At 52.4% G+C, this 14589-nt stretch overlaps 2 protein-coding genes across 2 annotated transcripts; one reads left to right on the top strand and one right to left on the bottom strand.

Annotated features, from left to right (window-relative positions):
- The first annotated feature begins 84 nt into the window (after positions 1-84).
- LOC136284584 (ly6/PLAUR domain-containing protein 3-like) lies at positions 85-4602 on the top strand. The gene is made up of 5 exons (XM_066174934.1): positions 85-244; positions 1019-1144; positions 1667-1840; positions 3234-3371; positions 3948-4602. The coding sequence occupies exons 1-5, from the start codon at positions 178-180 to the stop codon at positions 4547-4549; spliced, it is 1107 nt and encodes a 368-aa protein (XP_066031031.1). The 5' UTR covers positions 85-177; the 3' UTR covers positions 4550-4602.
- A 3210-nt stretch (positions 4603-7812) lies between these two features.
- LOC136284586 (pleckstrin homology-like domain family B member 3) lies at positions 7813-14042 on the bottom strand (the record flags this gene model as incomplete). Its single annotated transcript, XM_066174935.1, has 7 exons — positions 7813-7966; positions 8469-8513; positions 11947-12087; positions 12817-12895; positions 13492-13528; positions 13833-13869; positions 13950-14042. Coding segments are annotated over 7 exons (567 nt in total), but the record flags the coding sequence as incomplete, so codon positions are not given.
- Positions 14043-14589: the final 547 nt, after the last annotated feature.

Below are 14589 nucleotides of genomic sequence, written 5' to 3'. Positions count from 1 at the left end.
CCACAGCCACCATGGGGCGGGCAGGCGGCGCTGTGGGGCGGGGACACCCTGGCTATGGGGCGGGGACACCCTGGCTATGGGGCGGGGAGCCCCGGGGGCGCCCCACCCTGACCCCACCCTGTCCCGGCGCCCATAAATGGGGCGGGTTCTGCCCCACGGCCCCGGGGCCGGGCCGAGATGTGGGGCAGGGCCATGGGGGGGGCCCGGCTGCTGCCGCTGCTGCTGCTGCTGCCGCTGCTGCCAGGTACTTGTGGGGCGCGGGGGGATGTGTGGGGTGCGGGGTTGTGGGGCAGGAGCTGTGGGGCTGGGGCAGGGGGGTGGCGGGGCTGAGATCTGTGGGGCAGGAGGGTGTCGAGGGTCAGATCTGTGGGGCAGAGGGGGTTTGGGGGTCAGATCTGTGGGGCGGGAGCGCTGTGGGGCTGGGACAGTGCAGCATCAGGGGGTTGGGGGGCAGAAACTGTGGGGCAGGGGAGGTGTCAGGGTCAAGATCTATGGGGCGGGGGGGTATTGAGGATCAGATCTATGGGGCAGGGGGGTGTCAGATGTCAGATCTGTGGGGCAGGGCTCAGATCTCTGTGTCAGGGCTCAGATCTGTGGGGCAGGGCTCGGATCTGTGGGTCAAGGCTTGGATCATTGGGGCAGGGCTCGGATCTCTGTGTCAGGGCTCAGATCTGTGGGGCAGGGCTGGGATCTATGGGGCAGGGGGTTTCGGGGCGTGCCGTGGGTCGGGCCGGGACAGGCCAGGGCAGGTCCGGGCCCCGCGGGGAGGGCGCGGCCACGTTTGGGGCCGGTGACGTGTGGGGCGGGCGAGTGACGTGTGGGGCAGTGACGTGTGGGGTGAGGGACGTGTCGGACAGTGTGTGGGGCAGGGAGGTGTGGGTCACTGATCTGTGGGTCACTGATCTGTGGGTCACTGATCCGTGGGTCACTGACCCGTGGGGCAGGCTCTATGGGTCACTGATCTATGGGTCACTGATCCGTGGGTCACTGATCCATGGGTCACTGATCTATGGGGCAGGCTCTATGGGGCTGCAGTGCCTGAGCTGTGGGTCTGAGGACGATGGCCGCTGCCGTGGGGCCACCAACGTCACCTGCCCCACGGAGAGCGACGTGTGCAGCGAGGCCCTGGCGGCCGTCACCTGGAGTGAGTGTGGGGCGGGATGTGGGGCGGGTGTGGGGCAGGTGTGGGGCGGGTGTGGGGCGGGTGTGGGGCAGGTGTGGGGTGGGATATGGGGCGGAATGTGGGGCGGGTGTGGGGCGGGTGTGGGGCGGGTGTGGGGCGGGTGTGGGGTGGGATGTGGGGCGGGGTGTGGGGCAGGTGTGGGGTGGGATATGGGGCGGGGTGTGGGGCAGGTGTGGGGCGGGTGTGGGGCGGGTGTGGGGTGGGATATGGGGCGGGATGTGGGGCAGGTGTGGGGCGGTGTGGGGTGGGATATGGGGCGGGGTGTGGGGCAGGTGTGGGGCAGGTGTAGGGTGGGATATGGGGCAGGTGTGGGCGTGGTCATAGTGGGCGTGTCCATAGGGGTCAAGTGGTCAGATATGGGCGTGTCCACAGGGGGGCTGTGTCCATAGGGGTCAATGGGTCAGTTGTGGGCGTGTCCATAGGGACCCCCTGACCCCTTTGTGACCCCTGCGTGACCCCTGCGTGACCTCTGCCCCCATCCAGGCCACGGGCAGTTGGTGCTGGGTGGGCGTGGCTGTGGGCGTGGCCAGCCGGGGGCGTTGGCCCGAGCGCTGGAGCTGCCGGGGCTGGTGGTGTTCGAACGGCGCCGGAACTGCCGGGGGGACGCGTGCAACGGTCACCTGCCGCTGGGGGACGGCGGGGAGCTCCCCCTGAGCGGTACCGGGCACCGGGACAGACCGGGCGGGGACTGGGACAGACTGGGACAGACTGGGACAGACTGGGACAGACTGGGACAGACTGGGACAGACTGGGAGGGACTGGGATAAACTGGGAGGGCGCTGCAGTTCCCAAAGCCGCCACCGGGGGGAGACACAGAAACACTAAGAGTTCTTTGGGGGGAACTGGGATGAACTGGGATGGAACTGGGATAAACTGGGAGAGGATTGGGAGGGACTGGGAGGGCACTGGGATGTACTGGGATTTACTGGGATGGGGCTACAGCCTTGTATGGGGACGCGCGGAGTGGAACTGGGGTAAACTGGGATATACTGGGAGAGGACTGGGATATACTGGGAGGGGACTGGGATATACTGGGATTGACTTTTAGCCTTGTATGAGGAACTGGGATAAACTGGGATATACTGGGAGGGGACTGGGATATACTGGGAGGGGACTGGGATATACTGGGAGAGGACTGGGATATACTGGGAGGGGACTGGGATATACTGGGAGGGGACTGGGATATACTGGGAGGGGACTGGGATATACTGGGAGGGGACTGGGATATACTGGGAGGGGACTGGGCTAAACCGGGACTAAACTGGGATTGACTTACAGCCTTGTACGGGGAGCTGGGATAAATTGGGATATACTGGGAGGGGACTGGGATATACTGGGAGGGGACTGGGCTAAACCGGGACTAAACTGGGATTGACTTACAGCCTTGTACGGGGAGCTGGGATAAATTGGGATATACTGGGAGGGAATGGGGTATACTGGGAGGGGACTGGGATAAACTGGGACTAAACTGGGATTGACTTACAGCCTTGTACGGGGAGCTGGGATAAATTGGGATATACTGGGAGGGGACTGGGATATACTGGGAGGGGATTGGGATATACTGGGAGGGGACTGGGATATACTGGGAGGGGACTGGGATAAACTGGGACTAAACTGGGATTGACTTACAGCCTTGTACGGGGCGCCGGGATAAACTGGGATATACTGGGAGAGGACAGGGATATACTGGGAGGGGACTGGGATATACTGGGAGGGGACTGGGCTAAACCAGGACTAAACTGGGATTGACTTACAGCCTTGTATGGGGAGCTGGGATAAACTGGGATATACTGGGAGGGGACTGGGATATACTGGGAGAGGACTGGGATATAGTGGGAGGGGACTGGGATATACTGGGAGGGGACTGGGCTAAACCGGGACTAAACTGGGATTGACGTACAGCCTTGTACGGGGCGCCGGGATAAACTGGGCCATACTGGGAGAGGATTGAGAGACACCTGGGCTAAACTGGGAGAGGCTGGGGGAGGGGAACTGGGATAAACTGGGCGGGCCCGGGATTTGCCGCTCCAAACCCGGTGTTTCCCGGCAGCCAACGCCAGCTGGCGGGCGCCCAACGGGCTGCGCTGCTACGGCTGCGCCGAGGACGGGCCCTGTGGCCCCGGCGCCGTGGTGGAGTGCTACGGCGAGCTGCGCGGCTGCTTCCACGGCAACGTCACGCTGCGCATGGGTGGGTGGCGCCGCGGGGGACGGCGCCGTCCCCGCGCCCTTCCCCCCGAATTTATTCCCGGGGGGGGTTTTTTTTTTGGCCCTTTTTTTTTTTTTTTTTTTTTTTTTTCACGATTTTCTGCCGTTTTTTCTGGGGGTTTTTTCCCCGACGTTTTCTCCCCCTCACGTTTTCCCGCCATTTTCCCCCCTCACCTTTCCCGCCATTTTCCCCTCTCACGTTTCCATTTTCCCCTCACGTTTTCCCGCCATTTTCCCCCTGACCTTTCCCGCCCTTTCCCCCCTCACGTTTCCATTTTCCCCTCACCTTTCCCGCCCTTTTTCCCCTCACCTTTCCCACCATTTTCCCCCCTCACGTTTCCATTTTCCCCTCACCTTTCCCACCATTTTCCCCCTCACGTTTCCCTCCATTTTCCCCTCATGTTTTCCCGCCATTTTCCCCTCACGTTTCCATTTTCCCCTCACGTTTTCCCACCATTCCCCCCCCTCCAAACTCCATCTCGAATCCCCCCCCATCCCCGCTGGGACGCCGGATCTTCACACCTGCCCTAACGCCGACCACGCCCCTTTCCTCTCGCAGGTAACTTCACCTGGTGGCGGGAGCTGCGCGGCTGCGTCCCCGACGGCGCCTGCGCCCAGGAGCGGCGCGGCGACGCCGCGGCCTCGCTCAGCGGCTCCTGCTGCGCCGGCGACCTCTGCAACCGCCACCTGGCCAACAAGACCTTCTTCTCGCCCGACCTGCCCCGCCTCGAGCTCCTCCCGCACGGCCACGCCCCCACGGCCGCGCCCGACAACGCCACCGCCAAGATGGCCGCCGGCGAGGCCACAACAGCCGCGCCCGAGCGTGACGTGGCCGCCGGCGGGAAGAGGTCGGCCGGAGGCAAGATGGCCGCCGGGGACAAAACGGCCGACGGGAAGAAGAAGGCCGAGGGAGACAAAATGGCCGCCGGGGACAAAATGGCCGACGCGAACAAAATGGCCGACGGGGACAAGATGGCCGACACGAACAAAATGGCCGACGGGGACAAGATGGTCGACGGAGACAAGATGGCCGCCGGTCACGTGGCCCCCGGGCGGCCAATGGGACGCAAGAACGGGATCAAGGGGCCGGTGGGGCGGGGCCAAGCCTTGGGCGGGGCCGGCTGGCTCCTCCCCTTCGTGCTGCTGCCCCTCCTGCGCTGAGGGCGGGGTTTCCTCCCCCTGGCCGCAGGGGCAATAAACGGGTGCGGTGGAAAGTTCCGGTGTCGGAGTCGTGATTTTTCCGGGGGCGAAACCGGAGATTTTGGGGCAGTTCTTTGTTTAATAATTTCAATTGTCATTTCGAATTGCGTCTTTTGACTCTTTGAAAACGTTTCTCGGTCTCTTTCGCTTGAAATGGCGCTTCTCGCTCTGCACTCCGGTTTGTTTTCAACGAGGTCGTAATTCCGTTTCCGATTTCACTGTTAACTCTACTTTTCCCGACATTTTGTTTTTATTTTTAATTCTAGCTTTCGTTATATGTTTCCCTTTATTTTAAATTACACTTTAATTACATTTTCAATTTAATTTTGAATTACATTTTCAGTTTTTATTTTTCATTACATTTTCAATTTAATTTTGAATTACATTTTCAATTTAATTTTTCATTACATTTTCAATTTAATTTTGAATTACATTTTCAGTTTAATTTTTCATTACATTTTCAATTTAATTTTTCATTACATTTTCAGTTTTATTTTTCATTACATTTTCAATTAATTTTTAATTACATTTTCAGTTTAATTTTTAATTACATTTTCAATTTTAATTTTGAATTACATTTTCAGTTTTATTTTTTATTACATTTTCAATTAATTTTTTAATTACATTTTCAATTTTAATTTTTCTTTACATTTTCAATTAATTTTTAATTACATTTTCAGTTTTATTTTTCATTACATTTTCAATTTTAATTTTGAATTACATTTTCAATTTTAATTTTTCATTACATTTTCAATTTTAATTTTTAATTACATTTTCAGTTTAATTTTTCATTACATTTTCAATTTAATTTTGAATTACATTTTCAATTTAATTTTTCATTACATTTTCAGTTTTATTTTTCATTACATTTTCAATTAATTTTTCATTACATTTTCAATTTTAATTTTTCATTACATTTTCAATTAATTTTTTAATTACATTTTCAATTTAATTTTTCATTACATTTTCAATTTAATTTTTCATTACATTTTCAGTTTTATTTTTCATTACATTTTCAGTTTTATTTTTCATTACATTTTCAATTTTAATTTTTCATTACATTTTCAATTTAATTTTGAATTACATTTTCAATTTAATTTTTCATTACATTCCCCTTCCCCTTTTCGTTTTCATTTCTCTGAACCGCATTTCAAACCGTATTTTTCGTTGCGTTTCATTTCTCGTGACATTTCAGTTCCGTTTTCATCACGTTCTTCCTTCTTTTTAATTTTTTTTTTGTTTTAAAACTTTTAAACCATTCAAACTTCATTCTATAAACCCCACTTTGAATACTTTATACATAATAATAATAATAATAGTAATAATAATAATAATAATAATAATAATAATAATAATAATAATAATTTCTTCCCTTTTTTCCCCTGAATATAAACCCATTAAATACTAGATTATTATTATTATTATTATTATTAATACTACTAATATTAGTTCTTATTAATATTATAAATAATACTACTATTCTATTATTATTATTCTATTACCCTAGAGCCATTATTACTTTTATAATTGCCTATTATTATTATTATTATTATTACTAATAATAGTTATTATTAATATTATTATTACTACTATTACTATTATTATTGTTCTATTACCCTAGAGCCATTATTACTTTTATAATTGCCTGTTATTATTATTATTACTAATACTACTAATAATAAATAGTTCTTATTAATATTATAATTAGTACTACTATTACTATTATTATTGTTCTATTACCCTTAAGCCATTATTACTTTTATAATTGCCTATTATTATTATTATTAATAATAATAATAATAATAATAATAATAATAATAATAGTTATTATTAATACTATAATTAGTACTACCATTACTATTATTATTGTTCTATTACCCTTAAGCCATTATTACTTTTATAATTGCCTATTACTATTATTATTATTATTATTATTATTGGTTTTTTAACAGTATTAAATGCTATTAATTGTAATTATTAAACGTCATTAGCCAAGGCTCATTAGGGCCCAACAAGCTCCTCCCTCCCCCCCCAAAAAACGACCCAAAAAAGGGGAATTTTGTCCCAAAAAAACCTTTTAATAAATACAACCAAGGGAGGAACCGAGCGGCTCCCAGTGCTCCCAGTAAGGGCCCGGGGGGTTCCCAGTTGGATTTAGAGGAGGAAAAAAAGCCGGAAAATGGGAAAAAAAGATGGGAAAAGTGAGGGGGAAATGGGCGGGGGGAAAATGGGCCAAAAAATGGGGAAAAGGGGCGGGAAAATGGGAAAAAGGGCGGGAAAATGGGAAAAAAGGGCGGGAAAATGGGGAAAAGAGCGGGAAAACGTGAGGGGGAGAAAAATGGCGACACGAGGGGACGAAATCGGTGGGAAAACGTGGAAAAAATGGGGAAAAAATGGGAAAAAATGGGGAAAAAATGGGAAAAAATGGGGAAAAATTGGGGAAAAAACCCAGAAAAAGGGGAAAAAGAGGCAGAAAACAGGAAATAACTTTGGTAAGACACGAGGGGAGGAAGATGGCGGGAAAACGTGAGGGGGGGGGCAAAAAACGGCAGGAAAAACGCGAAAGAAATGGGAAAAAAATGGGGAAAAAATGGGAAAAAAATGGGGGAAAAATGTGAAAAAAATGGGGAAAAAATGAGAAAAAATGGGAAAAAATGGGAAAAAAATGGGAAAAAAATGGGGAAAAAATGGGAAAAAATGGGAAAAAATGTGAAAAAAATGGGGAAAAAATGGGGAAAAATGGGGAAAAATGGGAAAAAAATGGGGGGAAAATGTGAAAAAAAATGGGGAAAAAAATGAGGAAAAATGGGAAAAAATGGGAAAAAAATGGGGAAAAAATGGGGAAAAAATGGGAAAAAATGTGAAAAAATGTGAAAAAAATGGGGAAAAAATGGGGAAAAAATGGGGAAAAATGGGAAAAAAATGGGGGGAAAATGTGAAAAAAATGGGGAAAAAATGAGGAAAAATGGGAAAAAATGGGAAAAAAATGGGGAAAAAATGGGGAAAAAATGGGAAAAAATGTGAAAAAATGTGAAAAAAATGGGGAAAAAATGGGGAAAAAATGGGGAAAAAATGGGAAAAAAATGGGGAAAAAATGAGGAAAAATGGGGAAAAATTGTGAAAAAAATGGGGAAAAAATGGGAAAAATGGGGAAAAATTGTGAAAAAAATGGGGAAAAATTGGGGAAAAAACCCGGCAAAAGGGGGAGAAAAGGGGCCGGAAGCGGGAACTGATTTTGCGAGGTCAGAAGTTGCCCCCGCCGCGGGTCAGGGTGAGCACGGCGTCCATCCAGATGCGCAGCGCCTCGGCGCTGGGCGCCACCAGCCAGAAGAGGCGCTCGTAGGTCTTGAGGCAGAAGGTGAGGCGGGGGTTGGGGCTCTGTGGGGGGCACTTGGGGGTCAGCGGGTGCCGGGGTGACCCATGGATCCCGGACCCATAGATCCCGACCTATGGATGTGGCTGACCCACAAGATCCGCCGACGAGAGGTTCCTGACCCATAGATCCCAATCCGACCCGCAGATTCCGACCCATGGATCCCTGCCCCACAGGTCCCGACCTGACCCACGTGTCCCTGCCCCACGGATCCCAAAACTGCCCCACGGATCCCAAAACTGCCCCACGGATCCCAAAACTGCCCCACGGATCCCAAAACTGACCCACAGATCCCAAAACTGACCCACGGATCCCAAAACTACCCCACAGATCCCAAAACTGCCCCACGGATCCCAAAACTGACCCACGGATCCCAAAACTGCCCCACGGATCCCAAAACTGCCCCACAGATCCCTGCCCCACAGATCCCAAAACTGCCCCACGGATCCCAAAACTGCCCCACAGATCCCTGCCCCACAGATCCCTGCCCCACAGATCCGGCCTCACCTTGCCGGCCACCCTCCCGGGGTCGTACCAAACCTCCTCGATGGCCTGGAAGTAGATGACGCCCTTGAGCTTCGTCTGGGCCTGGTCTGGGGGGGACAGGACGGGGTTGGGGGACCCCAAAAAACCCCACAGAGACCCCAAAAACCCCACGGAGACCCCAAAAACCCCACGGAGACCCCAAAAACCCCACAGAGACCCCAAAAACCCCAGAGAGACCCCAAAAAACCCACGGAGACCCCAAAAACCCACAGAGACCCCAAAAACCCCACAGAGACCCCAAAAACCCCACAGAGACCCCAAAAACCCCACGGAGACCCCAAAAACCCCAGAGAGACCCCAAAAACCCCACAGAGACCCCAAAAACCCCACAGGGACCCCAAAAACCCCACAGGGACCCCAAAAACCCCACAGAGACCCCAAAAACCCCACAGGGACCCCAAAAACCCCACAGGGACCCCAAAAACCCCACAGAGACCCCAAAAAACCCACAGAGACCCCAAAAACCCCAGAGAGACCCCAAAAAACCCACGGAGACCCCAAAAACCCACAGAGACCCCAAAAAACCCACAGGGACCCCAAAAACCCCACAGAGACCCCAAAAAACCCACGGAGACCCCAAAAACCCCACAGGGACCCCAAAAACCCCACAGGGACCCCAAAAACCCCAGAGAGACCCAAAAAACCCCACAGGGACCCCAAAAACCCCACAGAGACCCCAAAAACCCCACAGAGACCCCAAAAACCCCACAAGGGACCCCAAAAACCCCACAGAGACCCCAAAAACCCCAGAGAGACCCCAAAAAACCCACGGAGACCCCAAAAACCCACAGAGACCCCAAAAACCCCACAGGGACCCCAAAAACCCCACAGAGACCCCAAAAAACCCCACAGAGACCCCAAAAACCCCACAGAGACCCCAAAAACCCCAGAGAGACCCCAAAAAACCCACGGAGACCCCAAAAACCCACAGAGACCCCAAAAACCCCACAGGGACCCCAAAAACCCCACAGGGGACCCCAAAAACCCCACAGAGACCCCAAAAAACCCCACAGAGACCCCAAAAACCCCATAGGGACCCCAAAAACCCCACAGGGACCCCAAAAACCCCACAGAGACCCCAAAAAACCCCACAGAGACCCCAAAAACCCCACAGGGACCCCAAAAACCCCAGAGAGACCCCAAAAAACCCACGGAGACCCCAAAAACCCCAGAGAGACCCCAAAAACCCCACAGGGACCCCAAAAAACCCCACAGAGACCCCAAAAACCCCACAGGGACCCCAAAAACCCCACAGAGACCCCAAAAACCCCACAGGGACCCCAAAAACCCCACAGAGACCCAAAAACCCCACAGAGACCCCAAAAAACCCCACAGAGACCCCAAAAACCCCACAGAGACCCCAAAACCCCACAGGGACCCCAAAAACCCCACAGAGACCCCAAAAACCCCACGGAGACCCCAAAAACCCCACAGGGACCCCAAAAAACCCACAGAGACCCCAAAAACCCCAGAGAGACCCCAAAAACCCCACGGAGACCCCAAAAACCCCACAGGGACCCCAAAAACCCCACGGAGACCCCAAAAACCCCACAGAGACCCCAAAAACCCCACAGAGCCCCCAAAAACCCCACGGAGACCCCAAAAAACCCCACGGAGACCCCAAAAACCCCACAGAGACCCCAAAAAACCCCACAGAGACCCCAAAAAACCCCACGGAGACCCCAAAACCCCACAGGGACCCCAAAAACCCACAGAGACCCCAAAAACCCCACAGGGACCCCAAAAAACCCACAGAGACCCCAAAAAACCCCACAGAGACCCCAAAAAACCCACGGAGACCCCAAAAAACCCCACAGGGACCCCAAAAACCCCACAGAGACCCCAAAAACCCCAGAGAGACCCCAAAACCCCACAGGGACCCCAAAAACCCCACAGGGACCCCAAAAACCCCACAGAGACCCCAAAAACCCCACAGAGACCCCAAAAACCCCACAGAGACCCCAAAAAACCCCACGGAGACCTCAAAAACCCCACAGAGACCCCAAAAAACCCACAGAGACCCCAAAAACCCCACAGAGACCCCAAAAAACCCCACGGAGACCCCAAAAACCCCACAGAGACCCCAAAAACCCCACAGAGACCCCAAAAAACCCACAGAGACGCCAAAAAAACCCCACGGAGACCCCAAAAAACCCCACAGGGACCCCAAAAAACCCCACAGAGACCCCAAAAACCCCACAGGGACCCCAAAATTCCCCTTTGAACCCCAAAATTCATCTCGAACCCCCGAAATTCACCCGAAACGCCCCCAAATTTTTTTTTTTTCCCCCCCAAAATCCCCCAAAACCCCGCCCTGGAGACCCCCCAAAATGGGAATGGGTTTGGGCGCGGCGGTTACCGCCGTAATAGGCCAGGACCCTCCTGCGCGGGGTCCAGGTGGAACCAGCGGCGCCGCCAGGTCTTGATCCTTCCGCCCATCTTGGTCAGCGGCCCCCGCAGGGAGCCCCCCGCGATCCGCAGCCCCCCGACGCTCTCGGGGCGGTGGCCGCGCGCCCGCAGCGCCAGCAGCAGGTCCGGCTGGGGAGACGGCGGCCGTGGGAGGGAGGGAAGGGCCGGCCGGGGCTGGGGGAGGGGAGGACGGGGGGGGAATGGGGGAGGGGGTTGGGGGGAAATTGGGGGGAAAAATTGGGGGGGAGTTGGGGGAAAAATTGGGGGGAAATTGGGAAAAAATTGGGGGGAAATTGGGGGAAATTGGGGGAATTTAGGGGGAAATTTGGGGGGAATTGGGGGGAAAATTTGGGGGGGAATTGGGAAAAATTGGGGGGAATTTTGGGGGGAAATTGGGGAAAAATTTAAGGAAATTGGGGGAATTTGGGGGAATTTTGGGGGGGAATTTGGGGGAATTTTGGGGGGAATTGGGGGGGAATTGGGGGAAAATTGGGGGGAATTGGGGGAATTTGGGGGAAAAATTGGGGGAATTTGGGGGGAAAATTTTGGGGAAAATGGGGGAAATCTGGGGGGAAATTTGGGGAATTTGGGGAAATTGAGGGAATTTGGGGAAAAATTGGGGGGAAAACTTGGGGGGAAATTGGGGGGAATTTGGGGAAAAATTGGGGAAATTTTGGGGGAAAAATTCGGGGAATTTTGGGGAGAAAATTGGGGGAATTTGGGGAAATTGGGGGAATTTAGGGAGAAAAATTGGGGAAATTGGGGGGGGAAATTGGGGAAATTTGGGGGGGAAAAATTGGGGAAAAACTGGGGAAATTTGGGGGGAATTAAGGGGGAAAAATTGGGGGAAATTTGGGGGAAAAATTTTGGGGGAATTTTGGGGGGAAAAATCGGGGGAATTTCGGGGTGAGGTTTGGGCTGGAAATTGGGGATCCGGCCCCAAAAATTCATCCTGAAGCTGGGGAAAATTTGTGCCCAGGAACAGCCAAAATCCGCCTCTGAAATCCACCAAATTCACCCCAAAATTCACCTCGGGAGGGGGCGTTGCCTGGGCTGGAGGGGGCGGAGCCTCAGCAGAGATAGGTGTGTCCGTGATGGGCGTAACGTTGCTGGGCGTGTCCGCGGTGGGCGTGGTCATGGTGGGCGTGGCCTTGGCAGCTTTCCGAGCCTCCTGGAGGGTGAGGGGGAGATTTAGGAGGGGAAAACGCTCCCAAAATTCCCCGAATAAACCAGCAAAAAGTAACCCCAAAACTGCTCAAAAATCACCCCAAAAATCCCTCCAAAAACTGCCCCCAAAATTCCCCGAATCGCCCCAAAATGGCGACCGAAAATCACCCAAAAAAACTGACCGAAATCACCCCAAAAATCCCTCCAAAAACTTCCCCCAAAATCCCCCAAATCGCCCCAAAATGTCGACCCAAAATCACCCCAAAACCCGACCGAAATACCCCAAAAATCCCTCCAAAAACTTCCCCAAATCGCCCCAAAACGGCGTCCAAAAATCATCCCAAAAATGCCTCCAAAAACTGACCGAAATCGCCCCAAAAATCCCTCCAAAAACTTCCCCCAAAATCCCACAAAATTCCCCAAAATGGCGTCCAAAAATCATCCCGAAAACGCCCCAAAAACCGACCGAAATCACCCCAAAAATCCCCCCAAAATACCCCCGGAAACGCCTCTGACCACGCCCACCCTAACAACCCCCGCCCACCCACTCAAGCCCCGCCCATAACACGCCGTAAACTTCGCCCCAATCCCCGCCCACCTCGCGCAAACCCCGCCCCTTCCTCCCCCATCACACCCCCCCTCATTCCGTATTCAAAGCCACCCCTTTTAGGCCACGCCCACCCACCACACCCAGATAAGCCACGCCCCTCGTAGGCCAGGCCACGCCCCCTACCCGGGCCGCTAGGAGGCGCTCTCGCTCGGCCAGCGCTTCTCGGACCCGACGCTCCAGTTCGGCCAGTTGGAGACACGTACTGGGGGGACTGGGTTATACTGGGAGGGACTGGCGGGGGGACTGGGAGGGGATTTGGGGTTACTGGTTTATACTGGGAGGGGATTGGGATTGGCTGGGACAGACTGGGACAAACTGGGACAAACTGGGAGTTACTGGGAGGGCGGTGCAGTTCCCGAAGCCGCCACCGGGGGGAGACAGAGAAACACTGAGAGTTCATTGAGGGGAACTGGGATGAACTGGTTTATACTGGGATGAACTGGGAGGGGACTGGGAGGGGATTGGAGGGAACTGGGATAAACTGGGACAAACTGGGAGTGACTGGGAGGGCGCTGCAGTTCCCAAAGCCGCCACCGGGGGGAGACAGGGAGACACTGGGAGCTCAATGAGGGGAACTGGTTTATACTGGTTTATACTGGGAGGGTTTTGGGGGCGGGTTTTTTGGAGTCATTTTTTGGGGGGATTTTGGGTCAATTTTGGGCCACTTTGGGGTCACTTGAAGGTCAATTTTGGGGTCAATTTTTGGTCCGTTTTTGGATGTTCCTGGGGTCAGATTTGGAACAATTTCGGGACCGTTTCGGGGTCACTTCGGGGTCAGTTTTGGGGTCACGCCCTCACCTGTAGGACTCGGCGTCCAACTGCAGCGCCAGCGCCCCTGGAGGGGGGGGAGGATGGGAGAAATCAACGCCCTCCCCCCGGACCCCCCCAAAAATTCCCCAAAAAATCCCAAATCCCCCCCCCAAAAAATTCCCCAAAATCGAAAAAAAAAAAAAAAAAATCCCCCAAACACCCAAAATTTCCCCCAAAATCGCCCCCCCCCCCAAAAAATTCTCCAAAAAACTCCAAAAAAAAAATTCCCAAAATTCCCTCCCCCAGATTCCCCAAATTCCCCCCAAAATTCCCCCCCCCCCCAATCCCCTCCCCCACTCACCCTGGGACCGGGGCCGGGGGGGTCCCGCCCCTCCGGGACTCGGACCTCTGGAGGCCGATGGCGCCCTGGGGGTCACAGCGGGGTCAAAGGTCACTTCGGGGTCACTCGGGGGTGACTCGGGGGTCACTCAGGGGTCAGGGGTCACCTGCACGGAGCTGCGCAGCGCCAGCACCCGGGGGGGGTCGCAGGGGGGGCCCAGGAGGATCCAGCGCCGGTCGGTGCGGTGCGAGAACATCAGCTGGGGGGGGGGGGCCCGAAACACGAAGAAATTCACCCCAAAATAACCCGAAATCAGCCCGAAATTCACCCGGAAATTATCCCAAAAATTATCCCAAAATAGCCCGAAATTCACCAGAAATTATCCCAAAAATTATCCCAAAATAGCCCGAAATTCACCAGAAATTCACCCGAAATTATCCCAAAAATCGGCCCAAAAAGAACCCAAAAATAACCCCAAATCACCCCGAAATTCACCCGAAATTCACCCGAAAATCGGCCCAAAAATCGGCCCAAAACTGGCTCAAAAATCACCCGAAATTATCCCAAAAATCGCCCCCAAAATCGGCCAAAATTACCCCAAAATTGACCCAAAAAATAACCCCAAATCAGCCCCAAAATTCACCCGAAATTCACCTGGAAAGAACTCAAAAATAACCCAAAAGTATCCCAAAATTCACCCGAAATTATCCCAAAAATCGGCCCCAAAATCGGCCAAAATTACCCCAAAAACAGGCGCCAAAACCAACCCGAAATTCCCCAAAATTCCCCCAAATTCCCCAGATTCC

Source organism: Chamaea fasciata, unplaced genomic scaffold (assembly GCF_029207755.1).
Source record: "Chamaea fasciata isolate MVZ Bird 193981 ecotype frontalis unplaced genomic scaffold, bChaFas1.0.hap1 SCAF_1146, whole genome shotgun sequence".
Taxonomy (NCBI): Eukaryota; Metazoa; Chordata; class Aves; order Passeriformes; family Sylviidae; genus Chamaea; species Chamaea fasciata.
Note: the sequence above shows the minus strand (reverse complement) of the source record. Positions and strands in the feature narration are given on the sequence as shown.